Source organism: Staurois parvus, unplaced genomic scaffold (assembly GCF_062004578.1).
Source record: "Staurois parvus isolate SC_StPar_1 unplaced genomic scaffold, SC_StPar_1.0 ptg000900l, whole genome shotgun sequence".
Taxonomy (NCBI): domain Eukaryota; kingdom Metazoa; phylum Chordata; class Amphibia; order Anura; family Ranidae; genus Staurois; species Staurois parvus.
The window spans coordinates 598,679-618,575 of record NW_028318696.1 but is presented as its reverse complement, the minus strand read 5'-3'; the positions used below and the strand labels follow the sequence as shown (position 1 = coordinate 618,575).

Here is a 19,897-nt window from a genome sequence, read left to right as displayed (position 1 = left end):
TGGTCTTTTTTTGTGTATATAATAAAAAATAAAAACCAGTGGTGATAAAATACCCCCAAAAAGCTCTATTTGTGTAAAAAAAAAATGATATAAATTTAATTTGAGTAAAGCGTTGCATGACCGTGCGATTACCAAGCAGTGCAGTGCTAAATAGCAAAAAATGGCCTGGTCATGAAGGGGGTAAAACCTTCTGGAGTTCAAGTGGTTAAACTACAGGTGGATGCCTTCTGACCTGCAGTTGATCTTCTGACCTGCAGTTGACATCCTTCTTAGCTGCTTCATTCCTGTTGACTTGTATGGACAGAAAAGCATTTCTAGCGCAAATAAAAACCCATGCACACAGCCCCTTTCAAAGCTCTTAGCCTGGGTTCACATATATGCGGTGCGGCATATCACATGTGATTCGCACAGGAACCACACCCCATTCCTGTGCAAATCACATGCGATTTGTGTGAGGTGCGATTGGAGGCATACAGGTTGCATCGCCCGCTTTTGGGGTGTTGTTAACTTAACATACACACCTGCAGTGGTTCACATGAACAGGGTGCGATTCTGATGCGGTGTGAAGTTCGCACAGAAAATGCTGCGAATTCCGCACCACATCAGTGTGAACCCAGGCTTAAGAGAAAGAGGTTGAATGGGTAGCCCTGTTCAGCCCCCCTGTGGTGCAGTGTGCACTTTCATTCTCATGCATGCTAGGTGCATAGCTGGAGGAAAGGTCACTTCTCATCTGCCCAGGTTGTAGTTAGGAGATTTCCATATCTGGTGATGATGAAGAGGCTTACACTGATCTGTAGACTATAAGGGGTCTATTTATTATTTTATATTGTGCTGAGGCATTAGCACAGCAATGTTTGGTTGTATATTTTACAACTCTTTATTTTTTGACAGGTACTTATATAGTGCATCAATTTATGCAGTCATATATATATATATATATATATATATATATATATATATATATGTGTGTGTGTGTATATATATATATATATATATATATACATATATATAGTTCATTCACACCTGTACCTAACTTACATTCATACATACACATACTAGGACCAATTTAGACAGGAGCCAATTCACCTACCAGCATGCCTTTGGAGTGTGGGAGGAAACCAGAGTACCTGGAGGAAACCCATGCAGGCACAGGGAGAACATGCAAACTTCAGGCAGGTTGTATCATGGTTGGGATTTGAACCAATGACCCTAGTACTGCCAGGGTGAAGTGCTAACCATTTAGCCACTTGCTAGACCCTGAATGTGCCATACATCCAAGGGGTAAGAATTGTTTTCAAGGGTGTCTACAAGACTAAACATTACTGATGTATTACTTTATACCCGTAACAGTTTTAATTTTTATACTTTTCTAGGACCTCCATCATTTGGGTGAACAGGCCTGTTCCTTTGTGGGCACTCCAGGTAAGCTTAGTTATCATTTCAAATAGGTATTCTACCCAAAATCAAACAGCCCTCGTCTCACCTGTATAATTTAGTGAGCTGAAGCCTGCATGTCACTAAACAGCCCTCTCATTTGCAAAATAGGTAGAGTTTAACTTTAGGCAAACAACTCAATATACCTTTGAAATACATATATGAGAACAGTCCTAAAGTGATGGTAAAGGCAATACATTTTTGACCTTAATGCATTGCCTGCATTAAGTTAACAAATGTCCCAGCAGGTGTATTACCCCCTCGCCCCGTCCTATTTTGATCCACGCTGTGACCCTCTGCTGCAGCTCTCTCCTCTCTGTCCATTGGTCCCTGCTGCTGTCAGTCAAATCCTCTGAGAAGGGAGCAGGGGGGCAGGACTGAGCCGCACTAAGTGTGTCTATGGAAGCAGCTTCCTGTGGAGCACACAGAGAAGAGAACTGAAGGGGAACCCAAGAAGAGGACCAGGGCCACTCTATGCAAAACCACTCCACAAAGCAGGTAAGTATAATGTGTACTATTTTCAGAAAAAAAAAAAATGACATCCACTTTAACCGCTTCCTGTCTGCCCATAGCCTATACACGGTGGACAGGAAGCAGTGCCGATGCAGGTGTATCTGTACATTAGGCCGCATCCGCAGCACCTGCGCAGCTCATAGAGCGTGCACCCAGGAGAATGGAGATCTGTGTGTCACCTGGACACAGGGGATCGCATGATGTTTTACCATGTGATTGCTGTGTCTAATCACAGCAATCACATGGTAAACAATGGAAAGTGAAAGCAATCAATGGTTCCCTCTCACTCACAGACTGCAGTGCCAGCCTGTCTCAGTGTCCCTGATCACTGCCCCAGTGTAGTCATAATAAATAATGCAGCCGTCACCTGTCCCAGTGCGCACAATAACACTGCCATATGCCATACCAGCATCCTGATCACCGCAATACACCTTACAAGCGTCCTGATCACTGCCATACCCCATACCAGCATCCTGAGCACCACCATACCCCATAACAGCATCTTGATCACTGCCATACCCCATACCAGCGTCCTAATCACCGCCATACCCTACACCAGCATCTTGATCACCGCCATACACCATACCAGTGTCCTGATAACCGCCATAAACCATACCAGCATCCTGATCACTGCCATACCCCATACCAGCGTCCTGATCACTGGCATACACCATACAAGCGTCCTGATCACCACCATACCCCATACCAGCATTCTGATCACCGCCATACCCCATACCAGTGTCCTGATCACCGCCATACCCCATACCAGCATCCTGATCACCGCCATACCCCATAACAGCGTCCTAATCACCGCCATACCCCATACCAGCGTCCTAATCACCGCCATACCCTACACCAGCATCTTGATCACCGCCATACACCATACCAGCGCCCTGATCACCGCCATAAACCATACCAGCATCCTGATCACTGCCATACCCCATACCAGCGCCCCGATCACTGGCATACACCATACAAGCATCCTGATCACCGCCATACCCCATACCAGCGTCCTGATCACTGCCATACTCCATACCAGCATCCTGATCACCGCCATACCCCATACCAGCATCCTGATCACCGCCATACCCCATACCAGCGTCCTGATCACCGCCATACCAGAATCCTGATCACTGCCATACTCCATACCAGCGTCCTGATCACTGGCATACACCATACAAGCGTCCTTATCACCGCCATACCCCATACCAGCATCCTGATCACCACCATACCCCATACCAGCGTCCTGATCACCACCATACCCCATACCAGCGTCCTGATCACCTGATCCCCGCCATACCCCATACCAGCGTCCTGATCACCACCATACCCCATACCAGCATCCTGATCACCGCCATACCCCATGCCAGCATCCTAATCACTGCCATACCCCATACCGGCATCCTGATCACTGGCATACACCATACCAGCATCCTGATCACTGCCATACCAGCATCCTGATCACCGCCATACCCCATACCAGCGTCCTGATCACCGCCATACCCCATACCAGCGTCCTGATCACCGCCATACCCCATACCAGCGTCCTGATCACTGCCATACCCCATACCAGCGTCCTGATCACTGCCATACCCCATACCAGCGTCCTGATCACTGCCATACCCCATACCAGCATCCTGATCACCACCATACCCCATACCAGCGTCCTGATCACCACCATACCCCACACCAGCGTCCTGATCACCTGATCCCCGCCATACCCCATACCAGCGTCCTGATCACCGCCATACCCCATGCCAGCATCCTGATCCCCGCCATACCCCATACCAGCATCCTGATCACCGCCATACCCCATACCAGCGTCCTGATCACCGCCATACCCCATACCAGCGTCCTGATCACCGCCATACCCCATACCAGCGTCCTGATCACTGCCATACCCCATACCAGCGTCCTGATCACTGCCATACCCCATACCAGCGTCCTGATCACTGCCATACCCCATACCAGCATCCTGATCACCACCATACCCCATACCAGCGTCCTGATCACCACCATACCCCACACCAGCGTCCTGATCACCTGATCCCCGCCATACCCCATACCAGCGTCCTGATCACCGCCATACCCCATGCCAGCATCCTGATCCCCGCCATACCCCATACCAGCATCCTGATCATCACCATACCCCATACCAGCATCCTGATCACCGCCATACACCATACCAACATCCTGATCACCGCCATACCCCATACCAGCATCCTGATCACCGCCATACCCCATACCAGCATCCTGATCACCGCCATACACCATACCAGCGTCCTGATCACCGCCATACCCCATACCAGCGTCCTGATCACCGCCATACACCATACCAACATCCTGATCACTGCCATACCCCATACCAGCATCCTGATCACCACCATACCAACATCCTGATCACCGCCATACCCCATACCAACATCCTGATCACCGCCATACCCCATACCAGCATCCTGATCACCACCATACCCCATACCAGCATCCTGATCACCGCCATACCCCATACCAGCATCCTGATCACCGCCATACCAGCATCCTGATCACCGCCATACACCATACCAGTGTCCTGATCACCACCATACCCCATACCAGCGTCTGGCAAAAATTTAGCCGAATACATTTTGGCCTAAATTGAATGAAGAAAGATTATTTCTTTGCCAAATTTTTATTTACAAAAATTTGGCAAAAAAAATTTTTCATTCAAAATTTTCCATATTTTATCATTTATAGAGCAAAAAATAAAAAATCCAGTGATGATTAAATACTACCAAAAAAAAGCTCTATCTGTCTCAAAAAAATGATAAAAATTCTATATGGGTACAGAGTTGCATGACTGAGTAATTGTAACTGAAAGTGTGATAGCGCTGAAAGCTGAAAATTGGCCAGGACTGGAAGGGGGTGAAAGTGTCCAAATTTGAAGTGGTTAACTTCCCAGGGTGTTTAATCCCGTCCAGTCACTTTTGTCATTCACACACCCTTGTCAGACAGGATGATGACACCATTTTCTCTTTTAGAGTGAAATAAAACAGCGATGTCACCTATCTCCCCGTCTTTTGATTGGACAATGAAGGTGCAGCAACACAATAAGTCATCAGTGTGAACTGGAACAGAGCCTGTTTGGCTCCTAGTGCCTCCCCTCCAGTTTGAGCGCTGCTGTGCAAGGGATGGTATCAATAGAGATTCATGTACTTACTACAGCTGAAGCTACAAATCCACATAACTATTCACAGCAGAATACACAAAACTATTAGGAGTCGTTACACTTGTGTTTGGGAGAGGGGGCGTTAAAAACGAGACTCCACTTTTGTCTGCAAAGACAGCATAAAGTGGGGAATATATATGCTACAGCAAAAAGTATTCCCCCTGTCATGTTCAGTGGGCATTACCACCCACCGCGTGTGGCCCACTCAACTAAATAGTGGTGCCCTACCAGTTGAAGCACACTAGTGCAGGTTTATGGGGGGGGTTAAACAGGTGGTAAGGAGGCGATACAACGCCTCCGCACTGACTGTCAAATGCGATCCACTTTCAGAACGCTCTTCAGAGAGCAATGCTAGTGTAAACTATCCCTTAAAGGGTTTTTCTATCTGCTTGGAGTTCAGCTTTAGAGAACATGGGTAACACCTGTTGTGCTATTTTAAAATGCTCTAATTCTGTATCACTGTTTTTATCTTTGCAAACCTCATTCTATGTTTTCTTTCCTCTTAGGTTCTTGTTGCATTAATCAGCTTTTTAGAAACCATGCTGTTGACCTATCTGGGATACAAGGTGAGTCTCATATGTTGCAGTTTCACATGCCTCTCTCTGAACAGTTACCAGGACGCTACTCCCAGTTTTCACAGTAGTATTTGCAAATTATTTTAGGACAGTGTCTGTGGGTTTTGGGGATGCATGGACTTGAACCCAAAGTAAAACTACTCCAAAGGTCCCCCAGGCACACACCTCCCAAAGAATAGAGCTCTCTAAGATGCCAGTGTAGCAAGCGTACACACAGAGATGGACGCGGTCCAACCATTTTGCTCCAACCCTCCATTTTCTTAAGAATTCTCCATGTCTCCCTCATTCTTCCCCCCTTCCTCTCTGTTCAGCCACAGTGACATCTGGTTGTGTGTGTGTGTTGGCAGTGTCACAGGAGGCCAGAGCCCAGCAGGGGGCTACGAGCTATAAAACCCCCAAGGGCGCTGGGGCCTTGCTGTTCAAAGAACCTGTGCAACCTAGCACCTCGTAAAAAGATAACGCAAGTCTTCCTAGGAGTTCAAAGGAATTCCAGAGAAGCACGACTGGAAAACACTTTTAAAAATCCATTTTCCCCCTATGTCTCATATCTTGGAATATGAGAGACTTATATAAAAACCAGGCATATCGTCAGATTGGCCAAGAGCAAACGAACAGTTTGGTAGGTCACTCTCCTTGGCTGGAATACACAGGAAAGCAGAAAAGTAGATCTCCTGAACCATTCAGTGTAGAATTTCATATTTCATGTCTAATCAATCCTTAGACATGTCTGCATAATAATCTACCCACGGGTGGAGTGTCACTTGTGCACAGGGAAAGTTATGAGCCAAAATATGAACTAGAAGAGATTTTGGCTCTAGTTTAGGTCTACGCCCAGACCTTCCCGCCCTAAACGGGGTATTGGTCCTTGACTTCAGAGACACCCCCTGCTGAGGAACTACAAAATGAGCTGTCAGGCCTAAGAGAGCTAATTTGAAGAATTCTCCCGATTAACATCAGAACCACCTGGGGAGACCCGTACCCTTTTGCTCTGAAACTTGATCTGCAAACCCAAGGCTGATTGGCAAGTACTTTAACCCTTTAACCTCCTTCTGTTACCTCTTTGCTGTGCTGTTGTTCTCTGTATATTTATATACATATTGGTTACATCTTTTCCTGTAAAGATTTTTATTGCACCCTTTTTGACCTTTCAGTAATAAATCTTTCCTTCTGAAAGTGTTGAACTGTTTCTATAGCTGTTAATTGCAATTTACGAATTCCTGCCTCTAAAAGAGAGCTACTGTGTTTGTTTATCCCTCTTTATAACCGGCCTGCGGTGTTCGTGTTATACAGACGATTATCTCAACCATTATAGTGTTATAGCTGATATCGCTGAGTTTCCTCTTTCTCTGTACAAAAAGGAGGCGGTGGAAGTGTGAAGGGTTAATTGCGTAATTAACCTGACCCAGTAACAATCGCTCAGGCTGCCGGTACATAGATTGTGGTCCAATTAGCTGGAAAATCGTTGTGCAGGGTGCAGCTGGGTGTGGCATTTTTACACACGTGACATTGCGGTATTAGATTGGCTAGTCCTTCGGTCACGAGTTTGGTGAGAAGGGCTGGGGTCTGACGCCGCGTTCGTCACATATTGGTGGCAGCAATCGTGGGATTGTGACATATTGGTGGCAGCGATCATGGGATTGTCACAGCCAGGGCCCATGGTCAGTAGGCAAGAGGCTAGCCTGCAATCCCCTCCAAAAGCCCCTGTCCCAGTTGGGTCTGTCACATTTCTCCATCACAGACAGTAATAGAGAGTCTGCCATGGCTTTTTTTTTAGGATTAACACTCCAAGCTGACATCCATGATTAGTCCTTAAGCACACAACTATAACCATAAATGGCCATGCTGCTTCTTTGGGACCCAGAGGAAAAAGGACCCTGAAAAGTCAGGTGGGGCTGCTGGAATCATCAGTGGAACAGATAGATTTAATGTAACTAACCTGCAAAACTGTGCAGAAATGCTCCTCTCCCAGCTGGTGCCGACTGAAGGCCACAAGTCATATGACAAGATATAAACAGTCAGCCCTGGTTGGGGGAAGAATTGGATGATTCCTTGTTCTCTTCCAGTACAGTCTTTTCGGGAACAGTGTTATTTTCAGTCTCGCATGACAGTGTCTATCTCTCTGTCATTCTGTCCCCCATTCTCTACATGCCAGTCTTCCTTTTTAGGGTATGGCACATAACTGGCCTATAATAATTCCTTCTTAGATACTGGATGTCCCCATAGCCATGAGTCAGGACTTGTTGGGGTGAATGCCAGCCTGCCCTTTCCAGTGGTGGGGCACTTTGGGAAGTTGGACACAATGTTATCAAGCGTTCTAAAGGGGTCCATCACTAAGAGAGTGTTGCCTGAATTATCTCTGTTGGTGGTCCAGGCCAGACCAACATGTAGTCATTGGATCCTATTGCAGTGTAAGGATGTTATGCATTTGTGAGACTACTCGCATCAGCTTTGACTTTGGATACTGGACTCTGGGACCTCCCTCCTGTAGGTATAGGTCTTTTGTCTCTCCTTCCTACTTTGCTGTCTCTGAAATTTACTATGGACTATTAGAAACCTGAAGCTGTGTTCCATCACTTCTGGCAGGAAGCTGATCTGTATTATACAACATGATTATAGTAAACTCTAGAAAAGTCACTTTCTAAGGACCATTCGAAACTTTGAAGCTGTGTGCCATCATACCTCATGGGAGGCTGATATGTATTAAACAGTAATAATTTTGTAAGCTCTTGAAAATGCATTTTCTGCTGTGGACTGCTCCTTTTTCTGTTCCTGTAACTTACATGGTAACATCCTCTGGAAATGGTCCTTTTTGTTGGGATCACAGTGGGGTCCACTGCCGACTAACCCTAGGATGGTCTAAAGACCATTCAAAACTTTGAAGCTGTGTGCCATCATACCTCATGAGAGGCTGATATGTATTAAACAGTAACAATTTTGTAAGCTCTTGAAAATGCATTTTCTGGTGTGAACTGCTCCTTTTTCTGTTCCTGCAACTTACATGGTAACATCCTCGGGAAATGGTCCTTTTTGTTGGGATCACAGTGGGGTCCACTGCTGACTAACCCTAGGATGGTCTAAAGACCATTCAAAACTTTGAAGCTGTGTGCCATCATACCTCATGGGAGGCTGATATGTATTAAACAGTAATAATTTTGTAAGCTCTTGAAAATGCATTTTCTGGTGTGAACTGCTCCTTTTTCTGTTCCTGTAACTTACATGTTAACATCCTCTGGAAATGGTCCTTTTTGTTGGGATCACAGTGGATGGATCGATTGAGAGTATCCTGGTGAGTGTTGGATGGGCCGGGCTGAGTTGCCCTGCAGGTGTTCCAATGCTGGGATCCTGAGGGCCCCATGCAGAAAGTACTTAGCTGGATCAAGAAAAACCCCTGTGGCCATGCAGGAATGGGTTACATTTTTTCCCCAGCTACACTACAGTTTTGTTTTCTAATAGCAGCCTCTGAAAGGTTTCTGCTATGATGTTCATCTAACAAACTGCTTACATTTCTTTGGGGTCCCAAATAAAACATTTCATTAGGATCTGTGATTTCTACTCAATCATCTCTGCAGGTTCTGTTTATAGGGATTTCTGTTCTAAAAGAACTTATATATATTCTTGGAAATTCCTTTAAAAACAGTAGAAAACCTTCATCCTACTTTTGCTGACAGTGTTCAAAACCTTCCATTCTGTGTTTTCTTCATTTGCTGTTATATCGCTCTGTCACAATACCAGATTTTACCTGGAAGCAAAATTTGTAATTGCAGCTTTGTGGATCCTGTAAACTCAAGGAGCTGCAAAGGTGGGGCCCCTCATTATTACATAGAATGGTTACAAGCAAATAGAGGATTTCCACATTAATTGAAAACCAATTTTTAAAAAAATCTTTTTACTTTGCTCTCTGTTAGATATAAAGCACTTCTGGTCCTTCAATTCCCTGAAGGAAATTGCAGAATTAAAAAAATGTCATATTTTAATGGAAATTTCTGCTGCTTGGGGACTTCTTCTATTTGGGGACTATTTTCTTTTGTAAGCTCTTGTGGGCAGTATGTTTGCTTATATTTATATTCATTTTGTGATTTTCTTACATTTTAAAGTGCTACCTATCATACTGCTGCTGTATAAATAAAGGTGTTAAAGTGGAACTAAACTGTATCTGAGCTCAACAAACTGAAAATGCTATTTGATTCGTTTTTACTATTCAAAGCAAATTGACAAATCTATCCATGTCTCCATAATTTATTTTGTTGAGATATCAACCCCCCCAGCATTTCTAGCCATCTTGAGTAAGGCCAGATGATTCATGTAGCATCTACTTCCTGGAATCCATCTGCCCTTGGCTCAGGCATACAGGTAGCATGTGCTTAGCTAAGAAAGCCCCTTTTCTCTTCCTCCAGATGAAAGAAAAAGAAAATGTCCATGAATACTGCTGGGATGTATAACATTATTTTGGCCTACGCCGAAAATTAGGAAGCAATGTATGAAATGTAAAAAAAACGGTTAAATCATGTAAATAGCTGCGTAATTATTAAAAATATTTAATGTTTATTGAGATAGTTTAGTTCTGCTTTAATAATAAGAGGTAAGTTTTCTAAGAATTGTGGCGGAACCGTTCCGCCTGGGCTTCCTCGTGCGGAGCTATGTGTCACACCCAATGGTCCTCATTTCCGGCAAGTCTTCCAGCATTCTCCCAAGGCAGGTATTAAAGCTAAAAACACGAGTCAGAACTTCGTGTAGGGTGAAACTGACAATCTTTATTAAACACAGCTCAGTATATACAACTTCACCCCACCCCCACCAGACAGACTGGCACCAAGTTTTCCCCACCCACAACAAACCATGCAATGCAAGATACCTAGGAACTCTATAGAAGTGAAAGACTACAAGGTCACATTTCCCTAAACAAACAGTGTAGAATGTCTGTGAAACATGTCCAGCTTTACAAAGGGGATAAGAACCAGAACAGAAAGGGCAAAATGGTATCACAAAGGGACAATTCGTCACAAGGCTCCCCCGTTGTGTAACACCCGCCAGACCCGGCGAGACCTTCAAACAGGTCCGCTTGGGGCTGGTCGGTTCGGAGGTTCACTTCTCCAACTTGGCTTGCCGGGACAACCCATCTGCATTGGCATTTTGCTTCCCCGATCGGGACTGGTTGAGCTTCAGCAGGGGTCTCAGTGCCAAAAAGTGGAGACCAGGACTCCCAGATCATTTCCAAGGAGAACCTCAGCTGGCAAGTTCTGCATTACTCCAATTTCAATGTCCCTGACCCCGGCCCCCCAATCCAGATGAAGCCTTGCGGTAGGAATCCGGTAGACATGGCCTCCCGCTACCCGTAACGCCACAGATCGCCCGGTCTTGGCCCAGTCTGGTACCAGTTGAGGTTGGACTAGGGTGAGTGTGGCTCCAGTGTCCCGTAATCCTTGGGCCTGACGGCCGTTAACATGGACAACCTGTTGGTGGTGTCGGCGATTGTCCGGGGTGGCAGCCTGGAGAGGGTTAGCCTCATGAAAGACCCCGATGTCCTCATCCTCGGTGGTAAAATTCCTCCATGAAGAGGCGGTGTCACTCGGGTGGTCCTGTAGAGAGTAGGCAGGGGCTCGGCCATAGGGAGTGGTAGGTCGTTTGGAAGTGCCCCGAGGGGGTTGGCTGCTCTGGAGCCTTGGTGGATTCCGTGGGCAATGAATGCGGATGTGCCCTGTTTGGTTGCAGCCATAACAGCGTGGGCCAGACCGCTTTGGGTCAGAAGGTGTGGGTGGTCTGAGGCATTCTCGGGTGACCAGAGTGGGCACCACTGGTTGTGGACGAGGTGCAGGGGGAATGGTGGGCTCTATTAGCCTCCTGTTGTCCAGGTACTCATCTGCCCAGTGACTAGCGTCGGCTAAGGTTAGGGGGTGTTTGTCCCGGACCCAATGTCTAACATCCCCTGGAAGTCCATTGTAAAACTGCTCCAGTAACAGCAGTTGTAACAGTTCCTCCAGCTTGGTGATCTGACACCCTCGGACCCAGCTGCTGGCAGTGTGTTGTAACTGATGTCCCCATTCAGTGAAGGTGTCCTGGGGTTTCTTCTTGAGTGTCCGGAACTTTAAGCGATACGCCTCTGGGGTGAGAGCGTAGCGGGCCAACAAGTGTTCCTTAACAAAATCATAATCCAATCAGTAGCTGTCGGGTACAGTCCTGAATGCGTCTGCAGCCCGACCGGTTAGCTTGCTGCTCAAAATGGGGACCCGGTCTTGGGTTGCCATACCATGGATGGTGCACAAACGTTCAAAGTCCTGAAGAAAGCTATCAATGTCCCCATCCGCCTCTGAGAAAGTTTTAAAAGCAGCGTAGGGAATTTTCTTTGGTCTGGTTGCAGTCTGGAGAAGGCAGGAGGTAATCCTCTCCCAGACCGAGTCCTCGGTTGATGACCGGGAGTGACTAAGCCGCAGTTGGGTGGCATTGTCCAGGGCCTTGGAAATCTGTTCAGAGGTGGGAGCGCTGCCAAACAGAGACAAACGCCACTCCACCTCTTGTCGTAAATCCGAATGGTATAGGGGTCTCTGTACAGTGCTAAGTGGGCCTGGTGTTTCAGGGGCCAATGAGCTGCTCTGTTCCTCCAACTCCTCCTGTGAAGCAGAGTTCACTTCTGGTGGAGCAGTGTTCACTTTAAGCATAGTGGGGTGCGCATCCGCTTGGTCCAGGGCCATAATCTCATCCAACAGTTCCTCTCTGGTCTTGGAGCCAGCGATACCTCCCCGAGCGACAAGCATGCTTTGGAGGGCTGGCTTCCGGAGGTCCCGTATATCCATCTGGCTGAGCAGGGATGTCTCCGTGAAAAAGATGGGGTCCCGGTTGGTGGTTTGGACTTTCTCCGCAATGAGGAAAGATCCCACCGCTGCCAACCAATTGTGGCGGAACCGTTCCGCCTGGGCTTCCTCGTGCGGAGTTATGTGTCACACCCAATGGTCCTCATTTCCGGCAAGTCTTCCAGCATTCTCCCAAGGCAGGTATTAAAGCTAAAAACACGAGTCAGAACTTCGTGTAGGGTGAAACTGACAATCTTTATTAAACACAGCTCAGTATATACAACTTCACCCCACCCCCACCAGACAGACTGGCACCAAGTTTTCCCCACCCACAACAAACCATGCAATGCAAGATACCTAGGAACTCTATAGAAGTGAAAGACTACAAGGTCACATTTCCCTAAACAAACAGTGTAGAATGTCTGTGAAACATGTCCAGCTTTACAAAGGGGATAAGAACCAGAACAGAAAGGGCAAAATGGTATCACAAAGGGACAATTCGTCACAAGAATCTTCCTTGTCTTGCTCACTGCAGGATCAAGCCAGGTGGCTCATGTCATGCTGAGAATTGAGAGAGGTGCAACAAAGGGAGAGAAGCCGCACCTCCAACTTGCCCCATCCCAATGCAGACTTGTTAACTGTCACCTGACAACTTACCTTCCAATTTTGCTAATTGCCTGGCTGTTTTTAACTTAAGTACCTTTTAGTCAAAGACCTGGAATAAACATGCTATAAATGAATGTCATGTAGCACTATCCCCTTAGGAGTTGCTAAAGGTTTGGGTCCCCCTATCGTCCTGCACAGCCAGGTAAAACACATTTTTCACAGACTTGCATTCCAGAGACAGTAAACAGTCCTTGAGCTTGGTTTTTAAGTTTTATTAGGGGTATTGAACTTGAATGGGGTAATGGGTGTATGGGATGCCCAAGGGAACTTCAAACTGAGGACAACTTCCTTGCAAATATATACAAGTCTCTATAAGCAAAGTCTCTTTTAGGAGAGCTCTCCAGCCTCTGTGTACCACACCAGACCCTAGATGAATCCTCTTCTCATTCATCTGTATGGAGAAAATCTCTGGGCAAGGGGATCCAAAGCTGCCACTTTAAATCTAACAGTCCCGGGTGTACAGCTAGTCACATTTCCCACCAGATAGCCCTTTCCCCTTGTCTGACCCAGGGGGTGCAGGATTACTCAGTCCTTGCCTGTGAGCTGGTTGGGTTGGTGGTTGCCTTTAGGCCTTCTCCTGTGCTGGCTCCTTCCCTGGCTCCACAGGTGGTCCTTCCTCCAGAACCTAATGAGGCCTAGTGATCCTCCTTTCCAGGTCCCAGCCTGTAGGTAGGCCCCTTCCCACTGGGCTCCCTCCCAGGCTCCTGCATCACAGCCTTCCTCACATCTTCCACCCGAACTCTCCTGCTGCTGAGCAGGCTCAATCATACTTATATAGACTGTCCTGATCCCATGCCAAGCCTCCTGCCTGGGGATTGGTCAGGATCCCTTAAGGATGCAGATCAGCCCCTCCTCCCTCCTGCGCACTGCTTCTAGAATCTTCTCCAAGTTTCTACAGCAGGGGGAGGTATCAAGGAACTGATCTGCAGAGCCTCTCAGCCCAGACCTAAAACTGACCCTTTGCTCAGCCCAGGCTGCTACTCAGCCTCTATAACTAATGAAATGTAACTAGCTCCCCCTGGCTATCTAGAGGGGCGCTACAGTCAGAAAAGTGTCAAAACTCTTAATCTTGTTCCGGCTTGGCGATTCAGGCAGCATTGAAATCAAGGATTCAGTATTACAGTCAGGGCAGTAGTGTATGCAAAAAGGAGAGCAATAGTAATGTTCAAATGAAAAAACAAAAATAAATTGATCGCTTGGAGATCTGGGAGTAGCTAGCACATATGGTGAACCTACCCCATAAACAAATGCAAATAAATAAAGGTGCTGCACTATAAGACAGTGTATACAAATGTGTCTACCTTATAATTGAATACCTAATTATTTCAAGATAATATGTTATAATACCCAAAATATATTATCATTATTCATCAGTAACTTTCACATTAAAAATCAAAAAGCTTCCAGAAACAGTGTGAAAATAAAGCAAATTGTAGAAAGCAAGTGCACAGTGAAAATAATGGGAAACTCATACAAATGAGCACAGAGAGGCCACTCCAGGTGGAAACATGTGAACAGTTAATCATGAGCTCACCACTGCTGCCTTGTTAATCATTTGCATGATGAAGAGAACTGAAAAGAATAGGCACTGTGGAAAATGCTCTCAAATAAGCACCTTAATGAAGGTGCATCTATATTAAGTGAGACAAAGTAGAAAATATTATAAAATTGACCAGCCTGAATGAACAGTGTGACTCCAACGGACGGCCCGTCCGCTCTGAAGGGAGCTGAGATTGGAGAACGCTCCTGTCGGCTACGAATCACGTGGTGTCAGCGTACCATCGTGAAAATAATGACTGCACAAACCATCCGTATGAACTGCAGTCCTTAGTGTAGTAAAGCAACATCCAAAAGAATATCAGAGTCGAAAATGACCTAGTCACCGAGAAAAGTCCCAATTGCTGACACGTTTCGAGGTGGGGCGATTCCTTCTTCCTCAGAGCCAATCTTTGCCAATGCAAATATCTCTGGTAAAAAAAGAAAAAAATATTACAAAAAAGATAAGTAAAATAAAAGGGAATACAAGTGAAAGTAAAAGATTTTGCCTGATCCGTGGTTCAGCCAGAGTCCAATATAATGTAGCATATGTCTTGTGTTGACAGAGTCATTGACCCTCAGGGTGACTCTCAGCATAAGTGCATTGCTTTTATTTAAAAGTTAAGAGCTATTGTAGCCATATTTTTTGGTCCCTGACAGGGGCGGACTAACAACTCATGGGGCCCCCGGGCAATAGGGGATCATGGGGCCCCTGTGTCCTTGCCCACACTCAAAGAACACCCAAAAAAGCCTATAAAAAGGTACCAGGGGCATTTCATGGGGCCCCCTACTGACCCCGGGCCCTCGGGCAGTGCCGAGTGCTCGAATGGTCAGTCCGCCCCTGGTCCCTGATGAGGGTGTTACAGAAATTACGCAGCCAATCAAAGCATTTGAGGGGTGGGAGGTGGAAGTATAGATATTTTCTCAGGTTTCAAAGTGCTGTCATATTTTCATATGGCATGCATTACAGTCTGATAACAATATAATATTTCCTATCCAGGGGTGGACTGACAACTCATGGGGCACCCAGGCAATAGGGGATCATGGGGCCCCTGTGTCCTTGCCCAAACTCAAAAAAGCCTATGAAAAAGGTACCAGGGGCATCTCATGGGGCCCCCTACTGACCCCGGGCCCTCGGGCAGTGCCCAAGTTTCCAAATGGTCAGTCTGCCCCTGTTTCTATCATGAGATCACAGTTTAATAGAGAACAATCATGATGTATCCCTTATGTATGACTTCCTCAGCTTCCTGCACCCAATATAGTGGTGTTTAGTATCTAATTAATAGTCATTATTTTCTACAATAATGTAGAAACTTGTTTTTAATGTAACTTTATCATACCAGGATTTATAAAATATGACTGGAGTTTGATTCTACAGTGAGAAATAAACAGATAGGAATATGCCTTGCTTTTCACTGCAAAGGAAATATTTATAAGTTGCCATAAAGCCTCTACTAGTAGAGATTTACAATGCTATTCGTATGCTGCTGGCTTGAGAGATGTCTTCCTAATGGGTTTACTTGTATCTGGGTTGAGTCAGAAACGCTGTAAACTGGAATGTTTTTAAGACATGTTTTATGATAGCCATTAGCAGTTTATGATGGACTTATAACCTGGTTGTGCAGACCTAGCAGAACACATTTGGATAACCTTCTGCCCTGCTTAACTGTCTTAATGGAATTTTTGATACTGTTTGGAACTTACAATATTCTCCTAAGAAGGTTTAATAAAATGCACTATAATTTGCTTACATCTAAATTTTAGCTGTAGAAACTTATGATTTGATTGCTCAATATGTATTTTAGGTACGACACCCTACTCAATTTTGGTCCTCAGATCTCATTATCTTCGCAAGTGACACTTCTTGCATCCTATCTCAGCATGGCTTTGGGTATGCCTCTGGTTTGCATGGGCTGACTGGTCAGTGCCTGATAAAATGGGGGTCATAATGTGGTCTGCATCTTGTACAGATGCTGACTGAAAGCTGACTCTAACGCGCTACCTTCTATTTGTGTTTTATAATCTTGGTGTAATAAATTATATTAATGGAGGGCTGCAAACATCAATTGTGTTCCCACAATGACCAAAATAAAAATAAAGTGAAGTATCTTGGTGAAATAACAAATGTGTATATCTCATACAATAGACACAATATTTGACTAGATATATTTGTAAATAAAACAGAAACTTAAAGAAGACTGTTGTGTTTTTTGGGGTGTTCCAATTACTTCTTATTCATACATCAGTTCACCGCGTGATGATCTACTTCCTGGTTAATTCATCTATTTCAGTTTTAGGATCACAATTGTTCCATCATATGTGCAGTGACTCCCACCACCACTTATACCATGCACTTACCTTCAAACATGGACTCGTGCAAGCATCAAGTCTATATGCACTTTCCCTTTAAGGGGTCAATCCCAAGTCTCCAGAATGATGGTGTGACAGGTAGTAACCCACTTAGATCATCCAAAACAATGGCATCCACAGTATTGTAATTGCCGTGTGTGTGGATCTTTAAAAGATCATGTCTCCCCCTCTTCTCCTCTGCAACTAAGCTCAGATGACAAGGAAACCCTTCTTAGTATAGTAAGTAAAAGCAACATTTATTCCATAAAAGTATTGCACTTAGAGTGTTATGGGTTAAAACCACATGTACAGTATTGGCATATACACAGCAGTACCACGGCTCCTGCATCACTTCTGGTCTTGGCAAACTACATCACCCGACTCCGCCCTACGCGTATCGTCACAATACCTTGTGACTTCCTCAGAGGATCCCACAAAAAAACTGTTTTTATTTAAGTTTTTATTTTATTTGCAAATATATCTGATAAAATATTTTGTTTATTGTTTGAGATATACACGTTTGTTATTTCACCAAGATACTTTTTGATGCCTATATAGTTAATGATTACAGGAAGGGTGCAGCTTCACATTTCACTTTGTTTTTATCTTGTACAGATGGCTTAAAAATGGGATGAGAAGTACGATGGGCGACCAGGGATGTCAATGCATTTGAACTGTCATGCCGGATCTGTTAAAACTTTACACCTAAAACATAGAAATGAAGGGAGATAATCACACTGGGGATCTATGCCTTAGGGCCCTTTTTACAGGGGCAGACCCATCAGGCGGACCAGCGGTCCGGATCAGACCACCGATTGTTCTCTATGGGGAGGCTGATGTAAATGGACATGTGTCAGTTCACACCTGCCTACATCCAGTTCAGTCCAATCCCCTAAAAACAGATGGATGGGTATCTGTTCTCTATCCGTCTAGTGGATTGGATGACAGTCAAATGTAAACAGACAGACAGTCTGCTTACATCCGACTGGCCCATGGAGAACAGCAGGCTTTGTCCATGTCCTCTCTGCACAAGCGGGGTGGAAACGGACCTTTGATCCCTTTGCTGAGCGGGGATCAGTGGACAGATCCCTCGCTGAGCAGGCCGATCTACTTGGCAGACTCCATTTATGTGATAGGATATCAAGGTCCTACCTTTCCTCAGGGCTTGTGCTGCTCCATGTGCTGGCATCCATCTTAGGTCTGCAAAGCATTGTGGGATCCTTTATGCTTTCAGCCCTCTGCGGCTCCTCCCAGGAGGTGGCGGCTTATCACATTTAAGTCTGCTGTTTGCAGCTGTCCATTGCATTCGTGTCCTGTCTGTTGCACAGAAGCAAGCTCCTGTTTAGTTAACTCTTTGCTCTCCTGGATACCGACTCGGCTTTGGCTAAGACTCCTCCTGGCTTCTGACCCCGGCTCTGGCGACCATTCTTCCTGGCTTCTGACCCCGGCTCTGGCGACCATTCTTCCTGGCTTCTGACCCCGGCTCTGGCGACCATTCTTCCTGGCTTCTGATCCCGGCTCTGGCGACCATTCTTCCTGGCTTCTGATCCCGGCTCTGGCGACCATTCTTCCTGGCTTCTGACCCCGGCTCTGGCGACCATTCTTCCTGGCTTCTGACCCCGGCTCTGGCGACCATTCTTCCTGGCTTCTGACCCCGGCTTTGGCTACGATTCCCGCTGGTTCTCGACTTGATTATCCTGGAAGACGACCTCGGCAGGGGAACTTCTGTCCTACCAAGTCATCCGCTGTTGCTATCGGACTTGCATAGACTCTTGCCTTGTTTCTGTGTAAATAAACCTACCTTTAATTGCACCTCCTTGTGTGTCTGGCTCCTCGCTCCCTGACATAGGGCCCTTAGAAACTAAAGGACCTTGTCCAGGCTTTGTAACTACAACCACAGTGCCATGCCTTACCATATGTTGTGCTAACCTCTGTTATCAGGTGTAACTACAATAGGTGTTGCACCAGAGGTAACTTAAACACATAGGTGTGAAGCCAGCTTTATGTGTTCTACACTATCCCCATAAGTATATGATGTGGGTTTTGTTTAGGTACTCCAGTTTCCCTCCATGATTTAAATAAGATTGCACCCTCATTTGCAGGAAAGTGACTGTATCACTGTGGTTAGGGTACTCTATTGTGTTCTATGTGAAAATTTAGTTTAGTTAGATCTCTCATGAGACAAGGTAGACTTAAGTTTCACCCACAGATGGAAATATTTAACGTAAATTGATTTTGACAGTAATTAGCAGGTAATTCCCTTTTAGGTCAATTCCACTCTGAGCTGTAATTATCCAGTCTATTTTAATTGACCCCCTGTCTGGGGGAAGTAAATAACAATGGCAGGGCCTGTAGTCTTAAAATCGATTTCTGCTGTATTGTTCCAGCCATTTGTATGTTACTTGATGGACACCATACATTAAAGGATACGTTCACCTTTTATAAAACTATAATAAAAAATGTACATCTTTTTTGCAGGTACAGACAGGCAGTTAGTGAACTGCAGGAAGAATCAATGAACTAAGAGAGCGAGCAGCATTGCCTTCGTTGTTCATTGAGAAGTACAAGCCGTCTGCTGCAGTGACTGCTGCGGAGCCCCACACACCCGCACTGTTCAAATTGTGGCAGCGGGTGTGGGGAGAACAATTATATATATATATATATATATATATATATATACACACACACTATATTGCCCAAAGTATTGGGACACCTGTCTTTACACACACATGAACTTTAATGGCATCCCAGTCTTAGTCCGTAGGGTTCAATATTGAGTTGGCCCCGCCCTTTGCAGCTATAACAGCTTCAACTCTTCTGGGAAGGCCGTCCAC

General features: G+C 45.6%; 1 protein-coding gene across 1 annotated transcript in view; it reads left to right on the top strand.

The window, feature by feature from the left end:
• The window catches only part of LOC149442223 (potassium channel subfamily T member 2-like), a 419,624-nt gene that overhangs the window by 136,554 nt on the left and 263,173 nt on the right, over positions 1-19,897 (top strand). The window contains exons 5-6 of the mRNA XM_089656330.1: positions 1,374-1,422; positions 5,659-5,718. Coding sequence (XP_089512456.1) covers positions 1,374-1,422; positions 5,659-5,718 — 109 coding nt within the window. The remainder of the gene's footprint in view (positions 1-1,373; positions 1,423-5,658; positions 5,719-19,897) is intronic.